Source organism: Sus scrofa, chromosome 3 (genome assembly GCF_054392235.1).
Source record: "Sus scrofa isolate SSC_HxYL_T2T_F1_AM1 chromosome 3, Sscrofa_HxYL_maternal_Yorkshire_Landrace_v2.0, whole genome shotgun sequence".
Taxonomy (NCBI): domain Eukaryota; kingdom Metazoa; phylum Chordata; class Mammalia; order Artiodactyla; family Suidae; genus Sus; species Sus scrofa.
This window is the reverse complement of record NC_139385.1, coordinates 41,794,345-41,808,597: the sequence shown is the minus strand read 5'-3', so window position 1 is coordinate 41,808,597 and position 14,253 is coordinate 41,794,345. Positions and strand designations below refer to the sequence as shown.

The window sequence follows — 14,253 nt, the reverse complement described above, 5'->3', positions numbered from 1 at the left end:
TACAAGAGAGGATCCTTAGAGATGAGTTCACCCAGTTATGAGGAGGGAAAGCAGGGGGAGTTAAGGTGCTAACAGTGGTTCCAATTGCTTACTTAGCTGGAAGCACTGGAGCTAAGAGAGCAGGGCAGGGTGGGGAACTAGCAAAGGGATCTCCTGGAAAAGAGGAAAAGCATGGCTCTCTTCCTCTCCAACCAGAGAGAACGGGGCTGTCTTTCCAACCAGAGGCCAGTTCCCATTGTCTTAACCCCAAATCCACAATTATCAACCAGATCTCCGCCACCACCGTCACCATCATCTTCACCATCACCAGTACCACCTCTGCCATCCTCACCATCATCTGAATCACCATCACCACCTCTACCACCACTGCCATCTTCACCATCACCAGTACCTCTACCATCATCACCATCAATGCCATCATGAAGCAACAGTGCTAAGATGCATGGGGCATTTGCTAGGTGCCAAGGGTTGCCCTAAGCAATTTACACATATTATTCCATGGTATCCCAATTGTGAAAAAGAGACACGCATGCAGTTTCCATTTATAAGTAAAGACCCCATGACTCAGAAAGTATAAATAAAGCTACCCCAAAGCTACCTAGCTGGACAAAAGTGAGCTAAGAATCAGGACCAGGTGACCTGCCTCTCCAGTTCTTATTCTCATCTTTTTCCCTGTCAAGAAGGCAGTATAAGGTAACTCCGTGGCCTCAGAACATGCCCTTTTGGTTCTTTTTTTTTTTTCCATAAGAGGGGTAAGCCTATAATCAGAGCTTCACACTGGAGTGAGAGAGTCACACAGGAAACCAGAGCTTCTCAGATGTATTTGTATACATATTCATGTACACTAGAAGAAACCGTTTTACAAAAATACACTCTGCATGAAACTCCATTTAGAAAAGAGATGAAAGAGGCAGAGTTGAGATGAACTTTTATAAATTCAAACATGAAACATGTATTTATTTTCTAATTTATTTATTTATTTGCTTTTTAGGGCTGCACCTGCGGCAGGTGGAAATTCCCAGGCTAGGGGTCTAATCGGAGCTACCGCTGCCCGCCTCCGCTACAGCCACAGCCACAGCCACGCAGGATCCGAGCCGCGTCTGTGACCTACACCACAGCTCACGGCAACGCCAGATCCTTAACCCAACGGAGCGAGGCCGGGGATTGAACCCGCAACCTCATGGTTCCTAGTCGGATTCGTCTCCGCTGCGCCACGACGGGAACTCCCCACACGTGACACATTTATTACAAAGCCAGCCAGTGAGGAAAGGACATCATCCAATATGTGAAGCTGGAAGTGTGGATACTCTCTTCCATCAGCCTCATAGTCCAGTTTGCTTCAGTATTTTAATTTGTTTCCAAATATTGAGAAAATGCAGAGTCACACGCTGACAGAGTGGCAAAAATGCAATTTTTGAAAACGGGAGACCCTAAAATATTCAGGTTTCATCTAGAATGGAGATTTCATCTTCTGCTTTGTGGATCACTCTATCTCCAGGGTCAGCACCATGCTGGACACAGAGAATACATTCACGATGTCCCTGATGAGTGACTCGATCTATCAATCAATCAGTCGATTGATTTCAGAAGCACAGACGTGGAGGAGGACTTGGGCTATCATTGCCGAGTTTTTTAACAAGCCCCTGCTACAATAGGTCAGGTGCTGTTCTCAGGTGATGGAGGATGTAACATGGAGAAGGAAGGAAAGGTTCTCGTGGGATGTGTATGTGCCAGCGAGCAAAGGACGGGAAGGCGGGGGATAGACAGTAAACAGACATGCACCTGCTTCCACACGGGCTGCCCCATTTCCATGCAGGGTGCTTCCATAACCCCCTCTGGGTTTCGGCATCCTTGTGGGCAGCAGCGCTCTCAGTATGTACCCAGCCCTGCCCCTGTGAAGAACAAAGTGAAACACACCCAGGTGCTTTCATCCTCCTCTCCAGCTCGACATTGCAGAACATGCAAAGATGCATGTTTCATTCCAGGATTATTTATGTAATTACACCCTGCGTAGTCTGGGATTTCTACGCTTGTATCATTAAAGCAGTTTCCACCAAAGAACATATATCTGGAGAGGTATTAATACACACCGGGCACAGGCAATTATGAGACGAGGTAGGAGGTGACCAGAATCTGGAGGAAAGAGGAGTGCGTTAAAGGAAGTTCCAGTTATATTGCAAGATAAGAGGTACAGGACCACATTAAAGCATTTACTATCAGGTGCACAGCCCCAGGTGGGGTCGGTGATGTCTTTTGAGCAGAAGATGGATATCTGTTTGTGTGTGTTTAAAATGCCCCTGAGGAATCCGTGTAGAGTGTGAATTGGGAAGAACCAAGACAGGGCAAAGGAACCAGTTAGGAAAGCATAGCTTTTTGTTTTGTTTATTTGTTTCGGTTGTAGCCTAGGCTCCGGAAAATAATGAGATGCATTGGGATAGCAGCCATGAACACATCGAGAGAAACTTCAGAGTCAGTCGGAGAAGGTGGAGCTAAGAACAATGTGATGTGGCAACCAACTGACTATTCAGAACAGCCAAGCCAGGGTTGAACGGCACACGTGAAGGTTGCCAGTGGAAGAGAGGGGCCTCAATGAAAAAGGCAAGTCCACGGAGGAAGAGCAGGATGTGCAAAAATCTTGTTTGGAGGGATGTCAAAACGGCAGTTAGGATAGGAGTTCATACAGGGACATGCAGGGGCTGTTGGAAGTACAAGATTAGTCCTGAGGGCTGTGAGGTGACGCTATTCTGTAAAGAATGTGATGTGGTGGCTTCCAACCATGGCTGCAAACCCTTCCCCCAAGTGCAAAGCACATCGTAGTAAGTAGATCACAAAGGGTGATGGCAACTGGGATACAAGAGTTCAGAGAATTAACAAAGCACAAGGTGAAGCTCAGAGAGGTCTCACGTTTAAGGAGCATGCCAGAGCTCTGTCACACACCGGTGCGAGAAGGTCCAGCTGGGGAACTATGTAGTTTTCTCTCCCATGCCATTGGGCTGAAAGTGTGTCACCGTATTCAGTCTGAAGCCAGGTAAAGGCGATGCTTTCCTTTGAACAGTGGGCACAGGAGATCTTCCTCTAGAGAGCACTGTTGGGTCTGGGGAAACAGCTTGATGCAAACATGGGTGAGAAATCTATTCCCCAGATGCCCAGGATCAGCTGATATCAACATTTCAAGGAGAAAGAAACTTAGCACAAAAACGGGGTGGGGGTCGGGGATGACACTTTGCTCTTGGCCTCCTGGAGGGAAGGGAAAGAGGAAATACAAGTATGGCAGAGAAAGTCTGGTGCCAAGAGAGTCTAGTCATAGTCAGTGGTGGTAGAATAGCCAAATGTCATTTGCAAGGATGTGACACACACAGATTCTTCTGGAACCACATTTCTGAGATGAATATATCACTTCTCTATTCTTTCTCTTCCTTACCCATCCACAACCGTCCGTCTACTAAGCTCAAACGTGCCTTGTGCGACTGTAGTATTGTGGAATATGGGAGGGGCTGACCTTCATTGTGGGCAGTTGTAATGGAGCCCAGAGACAAGGCATAGAAAACCTGAGCTCACAGGTCAGATGAGGTTGTAAGAGTGTGAGGTGCCCATAATTAGGGATTGCAATTTGGGGACTAAGACTTGGATTTCGAGAGGGTGTATATCTGTCTCTTTCAAAGGGACCGCATGAGAACCCAGAAGGTTTTCCACCCCATAGCTGGTCCACTTGCAATGTGACCTTCTAATTTTTGCAGACTAACCTAGTTTTGTTTTGAATCCTTATATCCTTCCTAGCTCACCACCAAAAATCACCAGCCTTTGAAGGTGTGCCAATATTGCCAGTGACCAAGCATCCCTGTGGCAGCTCTCGCCCTCATGCCAACATAGGACTTTGGGCTGATTAAGGTCAAAAGGGATTATTCCAGAACTTGGGATGTTAGAGGCAAAGTCGTTTCTGGTAGGAGATGCTTGAGGGCAAGTCGTTTCTAGTAGGAGATGCTGTTACATAAAGAGAAATATATCTGAGCGTTTGTGGGGTCAAAGAACCCTGCAGCCAAGCTTATTGCAGAGGAAAAAATAGAATCTTCTGCAGGCTTTGTTTTGCCTTCAGTTTTGCTCGAAGTTCCATCCAGAAAGTCGCAATACCGAGAGTGGGTGGGGTGTGGAGGCTTCCCAAAGTAGACCTCTCCACCCACTTGTTCATTAGGAGAAATCACCACTTAGCTGTTTTTATCTCTGCCACCCACTGTCTCTTGTCCCACGCTCTTACATTCTGTCCTGTGCATTGGAAACAGATTCCCACCCTCTCTAGTGCCAAACACTGTGCTCTTACTTGGCATCACATCCTGGAACCAATTGCTTTAGGAAAGCTCCTATGGGCCATTAAGGTATTTGCTTGCTCTGGGTATTTTTTTTTCTTTAACGTGGGGCTCAGTCTGGCATGTCTTGGGTCTCTCCTGACCCAGTGTCAGTTGACTTCTCTTATAGAACTCTGTCTGTACGACTTGCCACCTTCGCCTGGGGTGGTGGTAGGGAGGTGCGGGCAAATGAGAGTCGGGGCCAGGGTCTTTGGAAGAGCTTCAGGTAGCTTGTGGGTGGTGCAACTTACGCTTGCAAGTAAGCAGGGACTAGAAAGCTAGGAAATTTTTATGCTAGAAAACTAGGTAGCTGAGGTTGGTGATAAAGCCCTGGAAGAGGAAATCTTGCGGCTGACTTGACAAAGAAGAATGCTTCGGCTAAGTGCTTGCCAGGTGTAGATATTACAAGCAATGATCAATGATGACAAAGATGACGAGGATGGTGGTGTTGATGATGAAGAAGATGATGATGATGCTGTAAGCATCTCTGCTGCTCCTGGCATAGCACAGTGATGGAAAGAATACTTCCTGACTTTTTTGTTCAACAGACCTTAGTGAAAACACTGCCCCCATCCTTTTATTAGCAGAATGGGAGGTATCCTTCTTGCACTTGCACTTTCTTCTTCTAAAATGGGGATCTATAAGAATCTACCTTACAGAGTTTTGTGAGGATATTTGCATGTATGTATGTATATGTATAATAGATGTGTGCAACACACACGCACTGGCCAGAAGCAGTATCCGAGTCAGTCTCCCAAAAGTAAAGCACTCAAAGATTGACCTGATATTTTGTGAGGTCTCGCTACTGAAGAATTTCGTTGACAGGGCTAACGTGAATGTTTGTGTTCATTTGATTCATTGGCAAGGTTAAATAAAAGGTGTGTCCTCAGAAGACTAGGAAAGAAAGGTGATGTCTACAGATTTTCATATTAATGCCATGTCACTTGAAAAAAAAATCTCAAGAAGAAATGGCCCTTGGAGTTCGCTGTTCCATATACGTATTGATTTTGTGGGTTTGTTTGTGTAATTTTTAGGATAAAAGAAAAAAGAAAGGAATGTCTTTTTCAGCAACTGTTAAGGGACTGAGTATAAAAATAATCCATCACCATCATCACTAATCTGTATTGAGTGTTTATTAGATGGCAGGCACCAATCTCAGAACTTACAGGTGTGGTGTTAATTGGTCTTTTAACAGTTTATTTAGGACGGCAAAGTTATCGTCATTCCCTCTTTGAAGGAAAGGGACTAAGGGCTCTGAACTCCATACACATCTCCTAGCAGCCGTAGAAGTATGAGACAGAACAGGAACCTCACATGCAAGCAGGGAGACTCCAAAAGACATATTCCTCATTCTACAGTATCCTGCATGCCCCCGAATCCTCCACCACAGCCGTCGTTTCAAGTGGCCTCGAATGAGCAGGGCAGCAACCACTGCGTCATTGAGGAAAGTGAATAGACGCTGGGGATCCAACAGATTCAATTCATCTGCCCTTTGTTAAGCTTCTCCCATGTGAAAGGCACACTGCACCGTGGTTCGGGAAGCTCAGAAATGAGAACGGTGTTTGGTTTGCTCTCTTGCAGCGAGCCTGCGGGGGTGAAGAGGTTAGTTACCAGGCCTAATGAGTGTCACTGTTCATTTCCAAGCATCCTCCCCATAGTTAACATGGATTGTTGCTTCTTGGTGTGCCAGTGCCCGTGCGAAGAAGCTCTTCACACTCATTATCTCAGTGGTTCCCCAATGCGATCCACCGATTGCTCTGATCCCATAATGACATTTTCAACAGACTGCAGCTAAATGAGAAAATTAAGGGCAGTTTAGTGAAAATTTTAATAGACCTAAATTTAATCAATTTGAAGGACTGTGCTGAATTTGGAGATTATGTCCGTCTTACTTTTTGGTACAAAATACCCTTTCCTTTATCAGATGATGATGACAGCAGGTGACATGTATGAATTTGTGTGTGTGTTTGTATGTGTTTCTGTGTGTGAATATACTAACTTGGTCCCCCAAAAATTTAAGCATTAATTTCATGCTACCCTCCCATTGTTTTCAAGCTTTTATTATGGTAAAAATGATTACATGAATTAGGGAGAAAAAAAGGTCTGAGAATCATTTCAGTTCTGTGAGGGGGCTATTCTTAGCCCCCTTTTACAGATAAAAGAACTGAGGCTCAGAGTGGTTAATTTACATACCCTCGGTCACAGAACTTACAAGTAGCAAATCTTGGATATAAACCCAGGTCGTGTGTTTCTGGGAGCTGGACTACTACCTCCACCGTCTGCACCATGGTGCTTTTGCAGCAATGATCTCCCTAGCCTTCCCCCAGCCAGGGATGCAGACCGTGCAGCCAATTTCGGATTCTTGGGACTGTTTGGGCCTTTCTTGTGGCGGGAGTTGAGGGGGGCAGGCTGAAATCCATGGGCATTTTGGGTGTTGCCTGGGACCCATATGAGGCAGTTCTGCTCTTCCCCCTGCATGAATGCAGGAGTCAAGGAGACCCCTCTCTTCTCTCTACACCTATGTCCCTAGTCACCGTCCCCACCCTCTGTCTTAACCAACACATATAGGTATAGAGGCAGATGAGGAAGCTCTCCTGACTGGCACACAGCAAAGCAACACAATGAGGAAGGCTTATCCACTGCTCCAGTCTTGCCCTCTGTGGGGTCATAGCTTGTAGGCAATGAGGCAGTTACAACGGGAGGGGTGAAGGTAAAAGGAAGAGATTGACTGTGTCTGAAAACCCCGGGGCATCAGGCTTGCCTGCAGGGAAGAAATGTTCGAGCAGGCACAGAAACTAGAAACTCATTCTCTGCCTCGCCCTGATCTGTATGCCAGGCCAGGGACAAAGACAAACCACCGCATTTGTGAAGTAGCGGATTGAGAAGCAGACACTCCTAAGATTGCAGACAAATTCTATCCCTTATTTTCTACGGAAACATCCTCAGATGCCTTTCCTGCTGGTCTGTTTCTCAGCAGCCTTAGCACCCGAGCTAGTGGTGGGGCTGGCACTTTTGTTTTTATTTCTGCCCAGGTAAGCTGGAAACCGTGTTTCTAAGATGTTACATTATAAACAGGTGAGGTTCTAAGTTGCTGTACTCCTGGATGGGCTTCTCGTTTCTGTTGTGGTTGTTAAATGCCTAGAATATTCAAATCCAGTAGTGGGCTTAGGAAGGTCTTCATTGGATGAGTCAGGTAAATGGACCATCGTTTAGAAGAGCATTCCATAGGAACATATACACCAAGCTCCTCATCGTAACCACCAAGGAAATAGAGGTAGTAGCAGGAGAATTTTGTCTTTTATTATAAAAGCCACGTACAAATCCATCCTTGTGAAAATTCCAACAACACACATAGAGAGAGTAAACATGGAAAGTCCCCTCCACCTCCCTTTTCTGCCTCGTTCCTCTAGATGTAAGCAAATTTACCCATTGACTTGGATCTTTTCAGGTCTTTGCTACGCAATTCACGCACGTATGTACATGTTACATGTTTTTAGACATCCACACATGCCTATGTGTATGTCTGTGGGAGCACATGCATGTGCACACACGAACACATACACACACAAAGAGATGGCAGGGGTTGTGTTGCTGTTTGGTTGGTTTGGTTTGGTTTTCACATAGGAAATTGATTCTAGATGTCCTGGAACTCCTTAAAGATTTTTCCTGGAGATCTTTCCAAGGAAAGGTGCCTAGATAGCCCTCATTCTTTTTCCCAGCTGCATAGAAGGTACAAGTCACACTCTACTGTGCTGTGCTTCTCTTGCTTCTGCTCATTTGCTTTTACAAGCCATGCCGGCAGAAATATCCCACTGCATGTTTTCCTGGGCCCATCTCAAGGATGTCAGCAGGATACCTAGAACTTGGATAATTAGGTTGAAAGATAAGCGTATTTCAAAGGTTGAAAGTGACTGCCACACTGTCACCTCTGGAACTGTACCAATTTTAAATCTCACTGTCTGGTTTTGAGACTCTCCGTCTCTCCACAGCCACCTCAAGTTGAAGTCGTATTGGGAGGCATCTTATTTATTTAATGAGCTGACTTTATTTATTAATTGATGTCCGTCTTATGGGCAAAGGATTGTTGTCCACTCTTTTAAACGACCAATATAATTTTGAAAAGAGCTTTGAGGGTGGAGCAGGTTATGAACTGAGCACCCTTGTACCTGTGCGGCTATTCTTTTAGGTTTGGATTCTCTGACACCACATACTTGGGCTAGAAATCTAGTGGTGTTGGAGAGTCCTTGACTCAGAAGTAGACTCTGATCTCCAGCCTCAATCCCATCATGACATGTGAAGCAATTGTCACCAAATGGCTGGATTCAGTTCTGCCTGAGACACAGCCCTTTGCTCTGAAAGAACGTTGCGTTCATCGTCTGAGCACTGCCAAGCCCTCAGCTGGCCCTCCAGCTCTGTGCAATGGGGTGGGGATGTCTTTGCCAAAAGAACTGTCTGCGAAATAGGGTTTCTCCAGGGTAGTTCAGAGGGACAGCTGTGGCTGAGACCTCATCCTAGAGGCCAAGAAGCCAGCTTAATACACAGAGAACTAAAAAATAAATCAAACTCAGAATCTGTGGATTCTTTGAGCAGAAAGAGACAGTGAGAGGTCATTTGCTCCAACTTGCTGTTGTATTAACTCATTTATCCATCCATCTACCTCTTTACCCATCCATCCATCCATCCATCCATCCATCCATACAACCATCCACTAATGCAGGATTTTCTGAGTACCTCCAATACTTCAGACACTGGCTTAAATGCTGCACTTCAAGTAGACAGCACTGCAGGTAAGACTCTTTCCCATTTTCAGTTGTCGATAGTGCCAAACTTTCCGATCACCCTCCGGGGAGACTGACCCACAGTGTAATGTATTAGGCACATCTGGGGCTTGGCAGTGGGGTTGGAAGGGTTGAGGATGCAAGGAGGCTTTTCTAGAAGCTGAAGCTGCATTTGCAGAGCAAATGCACTTTCATACAGTGTTTCCTGAAAGCTTCCTTATCTTTGGTGCCCCTCATTCCCTGATCCTGTTCTTTTATTTTTATTTGTTTATTTATTTTTGCACAGCATTCACCACCTTCTAAATTCTGTGCAAGTTATTTCTTATCTGTGTTCTTTGTTTAACGACACTCCACCAGTATGTAAACCAACTGATGTCAGGGATCTTTGCCTTCTCCCACTGATATTGCCTTAGGGACCAGAGCAGTGCCTTAAATGTAACCAACACTCACTAAATGCTGTTCAAATGTTTGAACAAGTAAGTGATGCAAAGTGCTTGCGATAGCGATAATAAATAATGGTTTCCTACAGAGACTTTCATCGTCACTTTCCTGAAGTTTGAGAATATGCCATTGCCCATGTCGGAATTTGGAGGTGGGAGTAAAATGCATCTCAGCCACTTTCTGATGCTGTCATGGAGCCGACCCCAGTATGGATAATTGCATGTAAGATCGAAAAGTCCTTACATCCGTCTGGAGTTTTTCTTGCTCTGAGGCACGGCAACTCCCAAAGAATGTCTTCCTTAAGCTAAATGCCTGCCTCTCTGCCAGCCTGAGGAAGTTATAAGAAGGAATTATGAAAGAAGGAAAAGAAAAAAATTCCTTTATTCTTTGGAATAGTTGAGTGGGTCAGATTAAAACTGGAGCAGTTGCCTTCTGCCCGAGGAAGTTTTGTTGGAAGATGACCTTGTTCCTTGTTGGTTTTCCAGCAGGCTCTCTGCTTCCTACAGGGTATAGAGAAGCAGTCAGCGAAGGCTCCTTGGAGCAGAAAAGCAGGAGGGTAACACACATGCAGTATACACACCCAAATGATACTGAGTATCCAGGGATTCTTTGTAGAAAGGACTATTTTTCCCCTACTTTTCCCACTTACTGATGTAGAAGAATCTTTTGGGAGCTAGCAGCATTGATGTGGCTCTTTCTGGGTCTCTGTCAATATGGAATTCAAATTCAGCATCCCCAGCCACTGCTTTAAAAGGCTAGCAGAGTTTTGTCATTGAGCAATAGTTGCAGCGAGGGCGTTTCCATTTCATTTGGGGTCAGCCGATGCTGGGTTTCTGAAGAACAGCGTGCTGATACCAGCCACTGCCAAATCTTTCCTGCCCCATCCTTTACGCCTTGTTGATGGGCTGTGCCCCAATCAGTGTGCATAACCATATTTGCATGAGTCAGTTTGCACACACTTGCACAGGAACATTCCAACTGGGTTTCCACAGAATACAGCCTGGCCCCAAATCATTCTGAGATGCATTTAGAAGGTTTGTATTCCCCCATTTCCCTTTGCAGACTTTCAGTTCCCCTGACTCGGGGAGACCCAAGTTGAAGGGGAAGTGAGAGTCATTTTTGTAAAATAGGTCTGTAGGAATCCAATCACCACGGAGAGTTTTCAACTTTGGGGAGAAAACGGACCAGAAAATCAGTGTTGGCTCAGTACAGCCGAGAGCAGTTATTGGTTCCTTACATAATGTATTTGTTTTTCATTAAACCATTCAGATAAGGTCTTATTAAAGTGCCATGTATTATTTATCGTGTTTCTTATGAAAATGAGCTGAAGGGAAAAATTCTGTCCTCTTCATGGGACATTTGCAGGCTTTTCCAAAGCCAGTGAGGGAAAGAAAAAAGGAATGAAGGAAAGCAGGGCGAACCCCTGTCAGTACAGCAAATTGCTTGAGGCAAAAGGAGAGGACGGAAAGGAGAAAGGAAGGAGTGGAAAGGCAAAATCTTTGACCTTTTATTCCATATTTGTTTTGTGGGATTGTTTTACCTTTGATTTTGAATTGCAAAATTTAAATATATGTGTGTGTGTGCATATGTATGTGTATATACATATATATATGGCAGAAAGTAGAAAGAAGAAAGAGAACAAGAGAAAGAGTTTATGTGTAAATCAGACCTTGTCTGATGAGTGTGAGACAACATATAACAAGGATTTTTCAAATAACTATGGCCACCCCCACCCCCCCAAAAGCAGTGTGAAATACCCCTGTCCTTCCCCTAATCCTCCGGATCAACTTCCGCCTGGGGGGTTAACAGCCTAAGGTGTCGCTTGCCTCTAAATTGAAGGGAAGTGTGAGTCCCAGGGTGTTGGAGAAACCGGTTTTGCAAGGTGAGGAGTAGAAAGAAACAGCCTGGTTGGGGCCTAGTATTTGGCAGAGTGAAGACTTTATAGTTATTGATGGCGTCTCAAAACAGAACAACAACAACAAAAAATGGAGCTGTGGAATCATTAATTTCCTTTTCTTCAGAAAGCATTTTGATTAGCCTGCAAAGTGAGTTGTGCCTCCTGAGCTCATGGTTCAGTTCAGAAACTGTCATTTAGCTGAGTGCCCCCAGAAGCCTCTCAGAAGGGTCAGTGGGGGTGCTGCTGGTGGCCAGTCCTCAGTCCTGTGCTAAATGCTCCTTCCTGAGGGGGTTCTGTCCTTCTGGGAGGTGGCAAGCCCTCTCCCCCCCAACACAAACACACAAGGGTTCTTGCAGGAAACCCAACAGTCAAAACAGACCCTGTTGACACAGCCTCTTGCCCTGAAAAGGAAAAAGAAAATCCAATCACTGGGACAAAATTTCTATCACAAAATATGGCTACTATTCCTAATCATGATTTTACTGCTGCCAAGAATGTGCTTTTTTTTTTTTTTTTCCTCTGTGAGGACCAAGGACTCCTTAGAGTCTTAATATTTTCTTTTGATTTGCAGATCACATCCTATTTTATTGCATAAAGACTAACGAAATCTACTAATGAATAATTATTACTTCATAAAATAAAGGGGAGGAGGGGAGACCCCTTTGCAAGTGTGGAATGCTAATGTGGCCTAGGAGGGCTGGCCGGGCTGGAAAAAAATAAAATAAAATAAATAAACCATGGTAATTTGCCCACGGAGTAATCCCTTTTCAGATCCGTACTTCCCCACCCTGTGCTTTTATCATTCGAGAAGAGCTGGGGTTCTCAGCAGGGAGAAGCCCCCTTGAATTCACCCAGGGCTGGCATGTTAGTCCAACAGGCTTGATTTCCACGCCAGCTCCGGCCAGGGCGGTTTCTCCCATTCAGAGGCTCGGGCTGGTTGCCCTGCTCGCCGCTGCCTGCCCAGCCAAGGCAAGGCGCAGAGCGAAAGCTGAGCCCCAAACGCCTGGGGGTACATTGCCGCCTCCGCTGCCCTGCCGGGGATGTGGGGGTCCCCAGAAACCGTCCTGCCTCGCCCCACCCCACCGCTGCAGCCCCAGCTCCCCCTGTCCCCAGCCCCTGGCGTCCTCCTCGTCTCAGTCATCTTACGAGGGAGAATCCCATGTCTGTGTTTATTTGCCAACGAGCAGGGCGAACACGCCGCCCCGCCACCCAAATGTAAGACTCTGGGTCCCGGCAGGGCAATCGCATTAATTGTCCAGCTCGCCTGCATGCTGGCGATGTGGGGCGCTCGCTAGCTTCTTCGCCCGCCCCGCGGAGAGATTTTGAGCAGACACAATCTGAATTTTGGTGAGTCTTTAAAAAAAAAAAAAAAAAGGCAAAGAGGAGGGGAAAAAAAAAAACCACAACAATCTGCCCCTGGACCCATTTGATTTCAAATGAGGAGGCAGGAGCATCAGCACCAACTGGAGTGAGCCTCGGTGTGAGTCTAAATCTCTCTCTCCCTCGCCCTCTCACTCTCTCTTTCTCTCTCTCTCTCTCCCTCCCTCCCCCCTCCTGTCTCCCCCTCTCGCCCGAAGCTTGATTTCCCCCTCCCCCACCACTACTCAGCATCTACTGGCGGGCGTCCGCCCTCTCTACCTTTCATAGAAGTTGCCTCTGCTTGTTTTGTCATCTACGTGGGGGCGGGGGGCGGGGGATACCCTCCACTTTGAGGGACATCGAAAAGCAGGCCCAACAACCTCCCCCCCCTCCAAAAAAACCCCCGATACAGCCAGGAAAGGAACGAAATAGTTTCCCGGCCCTCTCAAGTGTCTTAGTTGGAGGCAGATGAACGAGGCGATCTAGCACAGCCAAAGGGAAGGGAAGCTACGGAGGAGGGACGGACGCGCGGGGTGCAGCGGGGGGAAGGGAGAGAGAGAGAGAGAGAGAGAGGGAGAGAGAGGGAGAGAGGGAGGAGGGAGACAGCCACCGGGCTTTGACTTAGATAATCAGCAAAATTAAAAAAAAAAAAAAATTGTAGCGACCAGGCAAGGAACGGCGTGATTGCATGCGAGCGTCTCCACTCGTGCTCGGCGGGCGCCAGAGAGACACGATGCAGCATCCTCTGACGGGGGCCACCTGCGTGGCGCTCCCCAACGTGGGCATGTGTCCCCAGCTCTCGTGTGCCTTGACTTTTATGTACTTACAGCAGGTAAGGCGCGCGTCTTCCCTCGGTGGCTGCTTCCTGGGGCTCGGCGGACTCGGTACCCGCGTCGCTGGGATGCGCTTTGGTACCTTGGATGGGTTCCGGGAGGGGGATCCTGCTTTTGGACGGGAGGGGTGGATCGGAGCCCCTAGTTCCCTGTGGATCCTGGACACCTCGCGCCCAGCGGGTTTTGCACCTCCCTGGATACTTTGAACGTCTGATTCCCAAGCCTGGGTACCGGCAGTTTAAAATTGCAAACTGCATTTTCCTTACTCGCATCTTTGCGTCCGGTGTCGATCTGAGTCTAAGACCTCTTTGATGCTAAGAGTTTGGATCTTTGCGAAGGCATTTGGGTGCCTGGAGTTTGATTTCAGTGCTTTCATAGGGAGTGCAAAAACATATATATGTGCGTGTATGGGGGGAGTATTTTTGTTTTAACTTTGTCTGGGTTGTGCTATATTCAGTTCGTTTGGGATGAAGGCTTTGGGTTTCTGGAGCGTGTCAGCCCCAGAATCTGCCTGTAAACTCACTGGCAATGCTGTGATGAAGGCGAGTGGTTTAGGATGCTGTCTTTGTTGGCATGTATAGAGCCTTTTTTTTTTTTCTCTCTCT

At 46.6% G+C, this 14,253-nt stretch overlaps 1 protein-coding gene and 1 long non-coding RNA gene across 35 annotated transcripts in view; one reads left to right on the top strand and one right to left on the bottom strand.

The window, feature by feature from the left end:
* The window catches only part of RBFOX1 (RNA binding fox-1 homolog 1), a 2,264,635-nt gene that overhangs the window by 1,833,727 nt on the left and 416,655 nt on the right, over positions 1–14,253 (top strand). For 3 of the 34 annotated variants that reach the window (XM_085017641.1, XM_021088070.2, XM_085017649.1), the window contains exon 1: positions 13,380–13,647. The exons of 27 other annotated variants lie outside the window; for them this stretch is intronic. In XM_085017641.1, coding sequence (XP_084873767.1) covers positions 13,504–13,647 — 144 coding nt within the window. In that variant the 5' untranslated portion in view covers positions 13,380–13,503. Of the gene's footprint in view, positions 1–12,414; positions 12,804–13,379; positions 13,727–14,253 lie in introns of those variants that run through there. 4 more of the 34 variants (XM_085017657.1, XM_085017659.1, XM_085017638.1 and 1 more) reach the window with 4 other exon arrangements.
* Positions 7,622–14,134, bottom strand: LOC146404558 (uncharacterized). The gene is made up of 2 exons (XR_014840857.1): positions 13,643–14,134; positions 7,622–11,857 (listed from the first exon to the last, which is right to left on the bottom strand). It is a non-coding gene; the product is annotated as an uncharacterized LOC146404558 (long non-coding RNA).